At 42.8% G+C, this 13,232-nt stretch overlaps 1 protein-coding gene across 2 annotated transcripts in view; it reads right to left on the bottom strand.

The window, feature by feature from the left end:
• tmem37 (transmembrane protein 37) overlaps positions 1–7,988 on the bottom strand; it is a 29,176-nt gene extending 21,188 nt beyond the window's left edge. Inside the window, exon 1 of one of the 2 annotated variants that reach the window (XM_059966327.1) lies at positions 7,731–7,988. In XM_059966327.1, coding sequence (XP_059822310.1) covers positions 7,731–7,757 — 27 coding nt within the window. In that variant the 5' untranslated portion in view covers positions 7,758–7,988. Of the gene's footprint in view, positions 1–6,984; positions 7,134–7,730 lie in introns of those variants that run through there. The other variant, XM_059966328.1, reaches the window with a different exon arrangement.
• Positions 7,989–13,232: the final 5,244 nt, after the last annotated feature.

The following is a 13,232-nucleotide window of genomic DNA, read 5'->3' as shown; positions in this document are numbered from 1 at the left end:
CTAGGTCGACCCCAAAGTCCTCCTTGTGTTGGGTTGGAAGCTTACATGCCTCATTATCCTGGAGAGCTATGCTGGCTGGAGTCAAGGCTTCGTGATCTGGCTTTTGGCAAGGTCACCCACACCGAAAGAAGTTTAGAGGGTAGAGGCCAGACTAAGAGTGGTCCACTGGTCCTCCAGGCTTGGGGGTTTAGCTTATGGCTAACAACCCTGACTGGTAAAACAAAATTGTTATGGAAACAGCAAAGAAGAATCCTTCTACATCGTGAGTGATGGTATTCACAAGTTGCCACCTGGGATATGCATGACTGACAGTAAACAGAAGGGAAGCCAGATACAATGAGGGAAGCCATGAACACCAACAGAGTTGGAAGACCTTCATTGCTGCCCTAAATGCCAGTGGCATAATGGGCAAAAGATGACTCCAATATAACTTGTTAATCCACCTGAAAACACATTCCTAATTTGGATTACATCAGCTATACCAACATATGGGGCTCAGACTTTTCAACATTGCATCCAAAATGAAACAAGCTATCACCAATTTATTTGGCAAATTTAGAAACATGATATAATATGGCATTTGACTTTTGACATCTTTGGACTGTAACGCATATGGCAAAGGACATTACTGGAAGTGTTTTGCTTGCAAAATAAGGTCAGCATTCAACTTTTTAAGAATAGGATTAGTGTGTTAAATGTGAGCAACAAAAGCAAATTTTGTCTTCTGTAATAGTTAATTAAAAATGTTTATCCAAATGCATGAGATCAAGCAGAGAAGTGAGAAGGGAAGCAGATGTGTAGTGTGTGGATAGTGATTAAATCCTGCAGTTTTCCCTCGGAGTCCAATGGAAAAGCAAACAGTTTTACATGAAGTCACATTTGTGTCTGAGCATAATAAAAGGGAAATTTTGAAGCATCAGCACAACATTAATAGCCGGTGGAAACGGCTCCAACTTTTATTTAACCTTGTCATCAACAAGCCTCACGAGTTGCTAGGACAAAGAGTAGCCTTCACTTTTCCAGATCAATAACATTTACTAACATTATACCACTTATTTTAGATGCGCCCAGAAATTAACTGCCATTTAGGAATAAATGCTTTTTGAAATAATAGAATAATAAAAATAATAATTTTTGTCTTTCTAATTTCAATCATCATAATCAGTATGTGCCGTTTCATATGAAATAGCCGGTGATGGTCTTGACCACCATTGTTCTTTGCAAATTTTTCTGCAGAAGTAGTTTGCCATTGCCTTCTTCAGGGCAGTGTCTTTACAAGACGGGTGACCCGAGCCATTATCAATACTCTTCACAGAGATTGTCTGCCTGGTGTCAGTGGTTGCATAACCAGGATTTGCAATATACACCAGCTGCTCGTATGACTGTCCACTGCCTGTTCCCATTGTTTGATGGGACCCTGATCGGGGTTGGGGTGGGTTTGAGCAGGTGCTATACCCTGCCCAAGGGTGACCTGCAAGCTAGCAGGAGCAGGAGCATCGTACGCCTCCTTTGGTAGAGACATATCTCCACCCTGACATCCACCATTTAGTAAACCTGCTTAAGTGGTTATAAGTATGGTTGCCTTCACTATATGATCTAGTAAAGCGGCTCAAAGCTTTCCTTGCCTTTACATATTATTAGGTGAAGCCAAGTTCCCCATTCTAAAATTTATTGTTGATGTGAAGTTGCAGCTTAGCTCTGTGATATCCCAGGACCATTTATTTCAAAGGTACCAACTCCCTTCCCTCTCCCTGCAGCCCAAAGGTTCATCTATTTTAGACTTTATATCTATTTTATCAAAGTTCTCTGACATAACATCCTTCATACCAGTTTAAAAGTGGTAAATGATTCTTCCCCCCCCCCCCCCCATCTACTAATAGGCTGTAACTTCCCTTTCAGAAATGTGCCTTTGAACTGTCTGTACAACCTGGCATTTCTGTGGTACAAACTGAAGTCTTGAAGATGCGGGATGGTTGCAGCATGGCATCAAGTGTGGGTTGAATCGAGATGGTGGGATCTGGGCCTGAGAGCAGAGAACGTGTTAATGTTTAGCTACTGCTGGAGCTGACTTGGAGTCGATCGGAACCAAGGCAAGGGTTGAGGTGGAGCCTTGGCCCGAGAGTGAGGAAAGACCTGTTTGAGCTCCAGGCCACATTGTAAAGATCTGGTAGGTGCTGAATCGAAGCAGCGAGCACCGGACCTGTGACTGAGACCTCATCGGAGTGGCAGAGCCCAGATCTGAATGCAAGGAATGACCAGAGGTTTGGGCGATTTCAGCGCCAGGCCAGATTGAAAAGTTTGGGTTGTCAGGGCCAGAAGTGAAGGATAGGCTGGTTCAGCTCACTGCTCAGTGAGGTTTACACGTCTTTGTGCTGAAATGAGGCTGTGGCCTGCAGCTAATGGGCTCCTAAATTGGCTGCAATGATGCCTGGCTTTATGTCTGTGGACTTGCTGTCGTGGACTTCAATTCCAAATGCCATTCACTTACTTTTATTCTTTTATTGTTTGCACAATTGGTCTTTTCCCCTGCATATTGGGTGCTTGACCATCTTTTTTTTTAAAATGGGTTCTATTGGGTTTCTTTGTTTTGTGGCTGCTGGTAAGAGGATGAATCTCAGGGCTGTATATAGTACACATACTTTTGATACTAAAGGTACTTTGAATAACATAAGTGGGAGCTTAATTCTAAAAATATCTGTGGGTAAAAAGGTGGCTTAGCAGTAATCTAGGTGTTTGAAATAACAATAAAGATATCCTACCCCTGCTGTCCTACTCCCCCCACCCCATTCCTCTCCAGTCCTGAAAGTCTCAGCCCAAAATGTCAACTACTTACTTAACTCCATAAATGCGGCCTCACCTAATGATTTGCTCGCCAGCATTTTGTGTGTGTTTTTAAATCCAAGCATGGTAGCTGTGGAATTTAAATTCGGATTAATTATTTAAGATTTACAAGAAATACCAGTCCATGCTGAAACAGCTTAATTGGCCTATTCCCATCAACCTGCACTGGGACCATAACCCTGCTACCATGAGCCCTGTGGTATGTCATTGAGTGTTGAGCTTCCAGAGTTCTTGCGCACCTGCATTTACTAATCAATATTTCAGCTAGAGTTGTGTTTTTGGTTTAATCATGTTAAGTTGATTGTGGCTGGCACACATTGCCCACATTCTATGATTATTTAAAGAGGTCTCCCATTCAGTGCCTTTGTGGGGTCATTGTGTCAGAAAGGATGAATTGTCTTGTGCTGTTGCTCAGAGGGCTCAAACTCTGATGTATAACCTCGTTTCTTTCTCTTCTTGGGGGTTCCACCATGCCTCTGGACCTGGATCCAGTCTTTCATGAGTGCACTATGACACCTCCTATCCATGTACATATCCAAATCTCTCTAAAATGTTGAAATCAAACTCACATGCACCATCCATGCTGTCAGCTCATTCCACACTCACTTGGCTCACTGAGTGAAAAAGTTTCCCCTCATGTTCCTCTAAACCTCTCAACCTTCATCCTTAAGCCATGACCTCTGGTTGTAGTCCCATCCAACCTCAGTGGAGTATGGATGGTCCTACTGAAGTGCAAAACCTTGCATTTGTCTGCATTAAATTTCACCTACCATTTATCAGCCTATTTTTCCAGCTGATGCAGATTCCTCTTCAAGCCATCATAGCCTTCCTCTCTGTCCACTACACCCCCAATCTTGGTGTCATCTGCAAATTTACTGAACTAGTTAACCATACTATCATCCAGATCATTGATATAAATGACAAACAACAATGGACCCAGCACTGATCCCTGCAGCACTCCACTAGTCACAGCCCTCCAGTCAGAGAGACAAACACCTACCCTCACTCTCTGGCTTCTCCAACAAAGCTAATGTCAAATCCAATTTACTGCCTCATCCTGACGACCTAATGACTGAACCTTTTTGACCAGCCTGCCATGCAGGATCTTGTCAAAGGCCTTACTAAAGTCTGTGTAGACAACAATGCCTTCATCCACTTTCCTGGTAACTTTCTGTAAAAACTCAGTAAGATTGGTTAGACATTAGCTACCACACACAAAGCCATGCTGACTATCCTAAATCAGTCCACGTCTATCCAAACATGTATATATCCAGTCCCTTAGAATACCTTCCAATAACTTTCCCATAACCAATGTCAGATTCACTGGCCCATAATTTCCTGGTTTCTGTTTTTGGCCTTTTTTAAACAGCAGAACAAAATTGGGTACGTTCCAAACCATCTGGTACCTCTCCTGTCACTAACACTGTTTAAAATATCTTTGCGAGGGTACAAGCAATTTTTGCATTTGCCTTCCACATGGAACACCTTGTCAGGCCCTGGGGATTTATCCCCCCTCTACTTCTATTCCCCATTCAGGCCTCATATCTCTCCTCACCTGCCTATCACCTCCACCACTCGTGTTCCCTCTTCCTTCCTTTTCTTTCATGGTCCGCTCTCCTCTCCTATCGGATTTCTTCTTCTCCTCGAGCCTGTCATCATTCCTACCCACTTGGCTTCACCTATCACCTTCAAGCTAGCCTCCTTCCTCTCCACCCATCTTTTTATTGTGGCTTCCTTCACCCCTCCCCCTTCCTTTCCAGTCCTGAAAAAGGGTCTTGGCCCAAAACTTTGACTGTTTATTCATTTCTGGTGATGCTGCCTGACCTGCAGAATTCCAGAAAGTCCACAAATTTGACAAGGTCCCCCACGAGAGACTCATCCAGAAAGTCATGAGGCATTGGCTCAGTGGAACCTTGGCTGTTTGGATAAAAAATTGGCTTACAAGAAGGAAGTAGAGAGTAGTAGTGGAAGGAAAGTATTCTGCCTGGAGGTCGGTGACTAGTGGAGTGCCGCAAGGATCTGTCCTGGGACCCCCTGCTCTGTGGTTTTCATAAATGACCTGGATGAAAAGGAGTTGTGGATGAAGCTGTAGGTTGTCAAAGGTTACAAGAAGATATAGACAGGATGCAGAGTTGAGCAGAAAAGTGGCAGATGGAGTTCAATCTGGATAAGTGTGAGGTGATGCATTTTGGAAGGACAAACCAGAAGACTGAGTACAGGGTTAGTGGTCAATTACTTAAGAGTGTGGATGAACAAAGGGACCTTGGGGTTCAAATCCATACATCCCTCAAGATCACTGCACAGGTTGATAGGGTAGTTAAGAAGGCCTATGGGATGCTAGACTTCATTAACAGGGGGATTGAGTTCAAGAATAGAGAGGTCATGTTGCAACTCTACAAATCTCTAGTGAGACCACACTTAGAGTATTGTGTTCAATTCTGGTCACCTCATTATAGGAAGGATGTGGAAGCTATGGAGAGGGTACACAGGAGATTTACCAGGATGTTGCCTGGATTGGAAAACAAGTCTTATGAGGCAAGGTTAGCAGAGCTGGGACTTTTCTCTTTGGAGCGTAGAAGGATGAGAGGGGACTTGATAGAGGTCTACAAGATTATGAGAGGCATAGACAGGGTGGATAGTCAGTGCCTGTTTCCCAGGGCACGAATAGCAAACACCAGAGGGCATATGTACAAAGTAAAGGGAGGGAAGTTTAGGGGAGTTTTGTTGTTATGTTTTTTTTAAAACACACTGGGTTGTGGGTGCCTGGGATGGTGGTGGAGGCTAAAACGTTAGGGGGATTTATGAGCCTCTTGGACAAGCACATGGATGAAAGAAAAATGGAGGGTTATGGGGTAGTGTGGGTTTAGTACTTTTTTTTAAGGATTATATGGGTCGACACAACATGGAGGGCTGAAGGGCCTGTACTGTGCTGTAGTGTTCAAGTGTTCTAGTGTTCCCTAGCAATTAGTGTATGTTGCTCTGGATTTCCAGCATCTGCAAAATTTATCGTGTTTACGTTTTCCTTTTATTCACATGAGCAAGGCCAAAGAAAGTGTTACATTCCCTAATAGTTCATGGAAAAATACAACTTGTCGGTCTTGAAGAAAACACAAAACGTGCCATCAATAATTGAAAGTAGTAAATTTAAAAGATTATGGATTCTGCCTCTAGTACATTTTGCTTGTATTCTTTCAAAGTTTTAGTTGCAATTTGAAGCAACTTATCACACACTCAGCATAGTCTTGCACTATTCAACTATTCAACACCTTTAATTTAGCAAAGATTCATGAAGACATTCAACATTCGCAGAAACAGAGCCAGCAGAAATTACCCACGACTATGTAACAACTTCAATTTAGCAAAGTTTAAAAACAAGATGATTCATGAAGACATCTGACATTCACACAAGCAGAATTGGAGCCAGCAGAGATTACCAAAAGTTGTATAATATATCATTTCATGAATTATTAAAACTGTAAAAATTGTATGATAATTTATCACTTGAAAGCAAGTTTCCCTTTAAACTTCATATTTTTTCTCTTTTGGGTGAACAACTTAAGCTGTAAACCTTAAATCAGTAATAGGCATTTTAAAAGTAATTATACATTGCAATACCAAGAGGTTAATGATCCATCCTCACTGTAAGCAATCAATGGGACCAAGGTTTAAAGCTAGATACAGAAGACAAAAGCTAACAGAGGACAATTTTCTCAGTCAGGGCATTAACCCTCTTTAAGATCAATCTGTTAGTTTCACAAATTCTTTACTGATCAATCAGTTAAGAGTTTAATAACATAATGGGCTTCAAACAAACATTGGTGATTATTGAACACAGTGTAAAGCTGAAACCAGTAACAGGGTGCAAAGCAAAATACACAAGTTGAAGTGTATTGTGACACTAGAGAGTTACATAAGGGCATAGAGAAATTGTTTGTGATTTATCTTACAGGAGACAGTAGGAACACTTCTGGAGAACTCAGACTTCTAATAAATTGAGGATTTCTAAAATAAGATTAACAGTGTCAAGTCAATGGCTGCTGGTTCAGATTACTACTGACTACTGAGTCGGGGTTCTGATGAATCCATTGAGGATCATTTGGCTAATATTACCAAATCCTTTTGACAATAATATTCCCAACTCACCTTTATTATTGTCATTTAGTCGCAGATATTACAACTCGGGCTGTTCTGGAGTTCGGAGTTCAATTATGCTGTCTCTGTACATCCTCCCCCGGAATGCATGGGTTTCCCCGGGTGCTCCAGTTTTCTCCCGCAGCCCAAAGCCCTACCGGTTAATTGGTCACTACAAGTTGTCCCATGGTTAGGTTAGAGTTAATCGGGTTTGTCGGGGCAAAGGGCCGACTTCGTGCCGTATCGCCAAATAAATCTCAGGGCTCTACGCTGCACCCACACTTGAAATCTGATACACGGGAGAATGTAAACAAATGAGCAGTCCGCTGAAGGAAGATCCAGCAACGTCTGGGGGTTTAGGAGAGGGTCCAAACTCTGCATCAAAAGTTCACAGTTCCTCTTACAGATACAACTACCCTACCTCTGCTAAATTCCTCCAGCAGATTGTTTATTGCGAAAGACAGGGTGTCGGAAAAGCAAACTGATTTTATTCTTGTTAGTAAAGTTCTTATTTTATTCTTGTTAGTAAAGTTCAAACAGCACTTCTAAACACGAAAGGCTATTATTTTAGTGTTTTGATAGATAACAGCGTAAGGACTTTATTCAATTTCTTACTTTTCTCTCCTCTTCCACTGCTTGTCTTGCAAGGAATGCTCGAATACTACCCCCAAAATACTGTTAGAGTACTAGATTTCTACATCAGCACTTATAATACACTTCACTGTCTTGCGAGTATGTAGAAACAAGATTTAGTATACCTGTACCAGGAGGCCAGTCTTCATCATTGGCGCGGAGAGACTGCTGAGGACAGAGGAGGCGAACTTCACCACACAACAGTCCAACAGTCTGTCGAGTTTTATGATTAACGAGCTGTGGCCGAGGAAGGAAGGAATGTTTTGTTTTGAAGGATCCTTTTTGCTGACGACTGAAAAAGAACACAGGCGGTCCCTAGCTCTTTGCGAAAACTAACGTTAGTAATAGCTCCAGGCTGTCTGCTTGGAAATGACATGGGGGGGGGGGGGGGACACAGAAACTAAAACTGCTGCAGGAACTCAGTGAATCAAGTAGCTGTGGAAAGTCGACTTATCTCCTGTCAAAACATATGTGGTTTCTTGCATGGTTTATGTATGTCAGTCAGCGAATAGCTTCCAGTCACAAGATGAAAAGTCCCGAGTAAAGTCTCTCCTCCCCGCCCCCCGGAAGAAATGCACTTGGTAAACAAGGGTTGATGTAATGCACGGGAAGGGGGCAGTTACGTCTGGGATGTTTAACACAACTGTTAGAGTTGCTCAATGACGGAAGCTGCAACTTAAAGATGGCGGGATAGTCCTCGCCATTGACTTGCTAAAGATGTGGGAGACTCGGACTGTGTCATGTCATGTACCGGTTTGACACTTACCTGGTACGGTGATGTTGTGAACTGCACGTAAGGCGAAAGAGCATAGAAGCGAGAGTGAAAAATGAAAAAATGATAAATGTATTTACTGTATGTCAGTGAGACCCGAGCGGGAGACCGCTGACCACCGCTTTTAATTCCACTTCCCATTCCCATTCCGCCATGTCAGTCCATGGCCCCCTCCACTGTCGCGATGAGGTCACACCCAGCCGGAGGAACAACACCTTCTATCTGGGTAGCCTCCAACCTGATGGCATGGACATAAATTTCTCGAACTTTCCATAATGCCCCCCTTCACCATTCACTGCCTGCCCATCGTGTCCCTCCTGTGCTCCTCCCCTTTTCTTTCTTCCATGGCCTTCTGTCCTCTCCTATCAGACTCACCCTTCTCCAGCCCTGAATCCTTCACCAATAAAATTCCCAGCTGTTTACTTCACCCCTCCACCCCTCCTGGTTTCACCTATCATCTTATGTTTCTTCCTCCACCCCCTCCCCCCCCCCCCCCACCCGCTTACTCTGCCGCCTCATCTTTTTCCTCCAGTCCTGATGAAGAGTTTCTGCAGGAAATGTTGACTGTATCCTTTTCCACAGACACTGCCTGGCCTGCTGAGATCTTCCAATATTCTGTGTGAGTTGCTTGGATTTCCAGCATCTGCAGATTTTCTTTTGCATGAGTAATAAAAGCACGTTGCCTGAGGTGGCATGTCACAATATATGCACTATCTAATTAAGTACTAAGATTGGTTACAAAGACACAACAGTAGCATTGAGGGTACAGATGTTGTTCACTAGGTCGATACAATGTTTGCCCAGCAGCATTTTCATCAGCTGGTCCAAAAACAAGATGAGACAGTTCAAGAGTTTTCTACTTGACACAGACAAATAAATCAGGGATGCCATAGTGGGAAAATATAACTCAGTCTACGTGCGGAGAAAATTACTGGAGAACATGCTGGGCCTAACACCTTCCCGCAAAAGTGGAAATAGCACAATGTGAAAAGGAAAGGAAAAATTATCAGCCATGTCACTCCAAGGGAACCAGCCATAGTCTGCACGCCATGTTTCATACCGTGAGGACACAACACATGGCAAAAAGACTGAGGGAAAAAGAAAGTCTACTTATCAAACTGGGAGGCATATCCTCAAGATTCGGGGGAGTAGATTTAGGACAGAGATGAGGAGGAACTGCTTTTCCCAGAGGGTGGTGAATCTGTGGAATTCTCTGCCCAATGAAGCAGTGGAGGCTACCTTAGTAAATATATTTCAGAAGAGGTTGGATATATTTTTGCATATTAGGGGACTTAAGGGTTATGGGGTTAAGGCAGGTAGGTGGAGATGAGTCCATGGCCAGATCAGCCATGATCTTATTAAATGGCAGAGCAGGCTCGATGGGCCAGATGGCCGACTTCTGCTCCCGTTTCTTATGAAAGGAAATGCTACAGATGTGAAACACAGATCACCTAGTTAGAGACCCAAAGTGGACAGACTTGTAGAAAATGCACTGGAAAGGACCACTTTGCAAAAATGTATTGGACAAAAGAATTAAAGACACAAGAAGTGAACAATGTTGAGGACAAACAGAAAGAATTTGCATTTGGTGTTTATATGACAGAGTCATCTGAAAAAAATTACTTTGTGTAAATCTGTGCATCTTCGTAGATTCAGGAGCCAAAAGTGGTGTACTGGGTGGAAAGTGTGGGAAAAACTTAAAGTCCGAGAAGGTAAAGTGCCATTCATGTATTATTAAGCAGAAGAGAAAACTGAACCCATATTTATCTGGCATATCATTGGAGGTTCAGGGGATGTTTGAGTGTGAAATTAGTATTGGAAACAGACCAGCCAGACAGAGTTCATCGTGATAAAAGGCAGTGGTGAGACACTCCTAGGTAGAGAAACAGCTACAACATTGGGTGTGCTAAAGACTGGAGAAAGCGTCAGTAGTGACAGATGTTAAAGAGTCATTTCAGCTGCAGTACCCAAAAGTGTTTGAAGGGGGAGGAAAGCCGCACACTAAACAGATCAAACTGTACATTGAAACAGAGGTAAAGCCTGTGGCCCATACACTCAGACACATATCTTACAGCTTAGGGTGGCTGTTAAAAAAAATTTGAACAGCGAATGAACATGGACATTATTGAAAAAGTTGCAGGCCCCAACTCCTTTATTTACCCGGTGGTAATTTTACCAAAACTCGACAAGGGCATCAGAAAGTCTCTAGACATGAGAAGGGCAAATGAAGCAATTGTGGGGGAGAGATGTTCTATTCCAACTGTAGGTGAGATGCCACAGGGTATGAACGGGGCTATCACCAGCTAGAACTAACTCCAGAATCTAGAGGGATAACCACATTTGCTGTGCATAATGGAGTGTATAGGTACAAGAGACTTATATTTGGTGAGCCATCAGCCAGTGAGCAGTACCAGCATGAGATAGAAAATGCTTTAGCGGGAATTAAAGGAGTTGAGAACATCCTAGATGATGTGATTGTACATGCGTCTAACCAAAAACTGCACGATGAGAGACTGCATGCTGTCTTAAAGAGACTCGCAGAGTATGGACTGACACTGAACCCAGAGAAATGTCAGTTCAACATGGACGGACTAGTTTTAATGGGAACTCTCTAGTCACAGAAAGGCATTGGACCAACTGGGGAGAGAGTGCAAGAGGTAATGGAGGCTTGTGAACCACGAAATGCCACAGAAGTGAGAAATGTTGGTTACAGCAGCAGATTCATACCAGAGTTTGTGACTTTGTCAGAACCACTGAGACAATTGACCAGGAAGGACACCCAGTTCAAGTTCAGAAAAGAACGGAGACAGGTATTCAAAACCCTAAAAGAGGAGCTAGCAAGAACAGGTACACTGGCCTAGTTTAATAATGATGGGCCAACTAGAGTAATAGCAGATGTCAGCCCAATCAGACTGGGGGCAGTACTCATACAAAAACAAAATGAAGAAATGGTACCTGTCTGCTATGTGAGCCGCAGTCCCATTGACGGTGAACAGAAAGACTCACCAGAGCGAGAAGCATTAGCACTAGGATGGGCCTGTGGAAAAACTTCATCCTTATTTACATGGGAGAAAATTTGACCTGATCACAAATCACAAACCTTTGGTGATGATTCACAGCTTGAGGTCTAAAACATGCACATGTATAGAGTGGCGGGTCTTAAGTTTGCAACCATATGACTACAGAGTCACACACATACCAGGAAAACAGAATGTTGCAGACCCAATGTGGAGGCTACAGGGAGAGACTGCTCAAAAAGAGAGACACAAGCACGATTCAGAGGAATATGTCAGGTTCATAGCTATGAATGCTATGCCCAAATCCCTGACAACACGAGAGGTAAAGAGAGCCTTAGTTCCAGAGCTGCAGGAGATGTACAAAGCTGTGATGAATAGACAATTTGAGAACTGTAAGGCATATGCACCCTTTGTAGATGAGTTGTGTGTAGTGGGTCAACTTATCCTCAGAGGGACATGGATTATGTTACCCAAAACCTTGCACACATGGGCACTCACCCTGGCTCATGAAGGACATTTGGGAATTGTTGGTACAAAATAGCATCTCACAACCAAGGTTTGGTGGCCTGGTATGGATAAAGTAGCTGAAAAAGACTGCAAAACTTGTCACAGCTATCAAACCGTATCTAGATCCATCCCTCCAGAACCACTAAAACTGATCTTTGGCAGGAAGTAGCTGTTGATTTGCTTGGACCATTACCAATAAACCATTCATTCATTCTAGTAGTAGTTGATTACCACAGCCAATATTATGAGTATTACATTTTGACCTCTACAATGGCTGAAAGGTTTATCGATGGTCTGGAGAACATTTTCAGTAGACATGGATTGCCCGTATCTATCAAATCAGATAATGGACCTCCACTCAGATCTGAACAATTCAAGGAATATTGTGAGAGTAATGGAATCAAACTCCTGTAAACAGCACCAAAATGGGCTCAGGCAAATGGTGAAGTGGAGCGCCAAAATGCATCACTGATGAAAAGGATTAGGATTGCTCAGGCAGAAGACTTGACTGGAAACATAAAATGAGAAAGTATGTGACTATGTACAGATGTGTGGAACGTGCCACTACAGGGGAAATCCTGCTGAACTTCTCTACAACCACAAAATGAGGGGGAAGTTACCAGACATCAAGGAGATACACATAGCAGAACTGGGAGTATGGGATCGGGATGCAGAACAAAAAGGAAACCACTATCTGTATGCAGAGGATCAAAGAGGAGCACAAAAGTCTACTGTAAAAGTTGGGGACACTGTGCTTATCCAGCAAGAAAAAGTGGACAAATTCAACACATGTTTCAACTCGCTACCTCACAGGGTGGTGGGGCGAACAGGGAATCAAGTGGAGGTCGAATCTCCAGCTGGTGTGCAGTATTCAAGGAACACCACACATGTAAAAAAGTTCAACACAAGAGAGCCTTCTGACAAACAGGAGGAAATTCATGGATTTGACAATGAGGTACTGGGACAGGAGGACAATATGATGGACAGTTATAGATAAGCTGAAGGTTCACAGTGAGCAAAAATCATTACCAGACATTGAAAGCAAAGAGAAACCGGTAGAGAGACCTCAAAGGGTTAGAAAACAACCACTGAAGTTTAACAATTTTGTATTTAAGTAGAGCTTTAAGTTCATTTCAAAGCAATAAAAACTGTTGTAAATTGAAAATGAAGTTTTCAGTTTCAGAGTTGTCATTAAGTTGAAACAGAAAATGTGTTGGTTATAGCCATGCACATCAGAGAGTATGTGTTGAATTCAAATGGTTAAATCTGTGAGTTGAATGTATGCTGAAACATTGAAGTTTATTTCTCAGGAAAGGAGAGAAGTCATGCAT

The sequence above is a fragment of the Hypanus sabinus genome, chromosome 4 (assembly GCF_030144855.1).
Source record: "Hypanus sabinus isolate sHypSab1 chromosome 4, sHypSab1.hap1, whole genome shotgun sequence".
In the NCBI taxonomy this organism is placed as follows: domain Eukaryota; kingdom Metazoa; phylum Chordata; class Chondrichthyes; order Myliobatiformes; family Dasyatidae; genus Hypanus; species Hypanus sabinus.
Note: the sequence above shows the minus strand (reverse complement) of the source record. Positions and strands in the feature narration are given on the sequence as shown.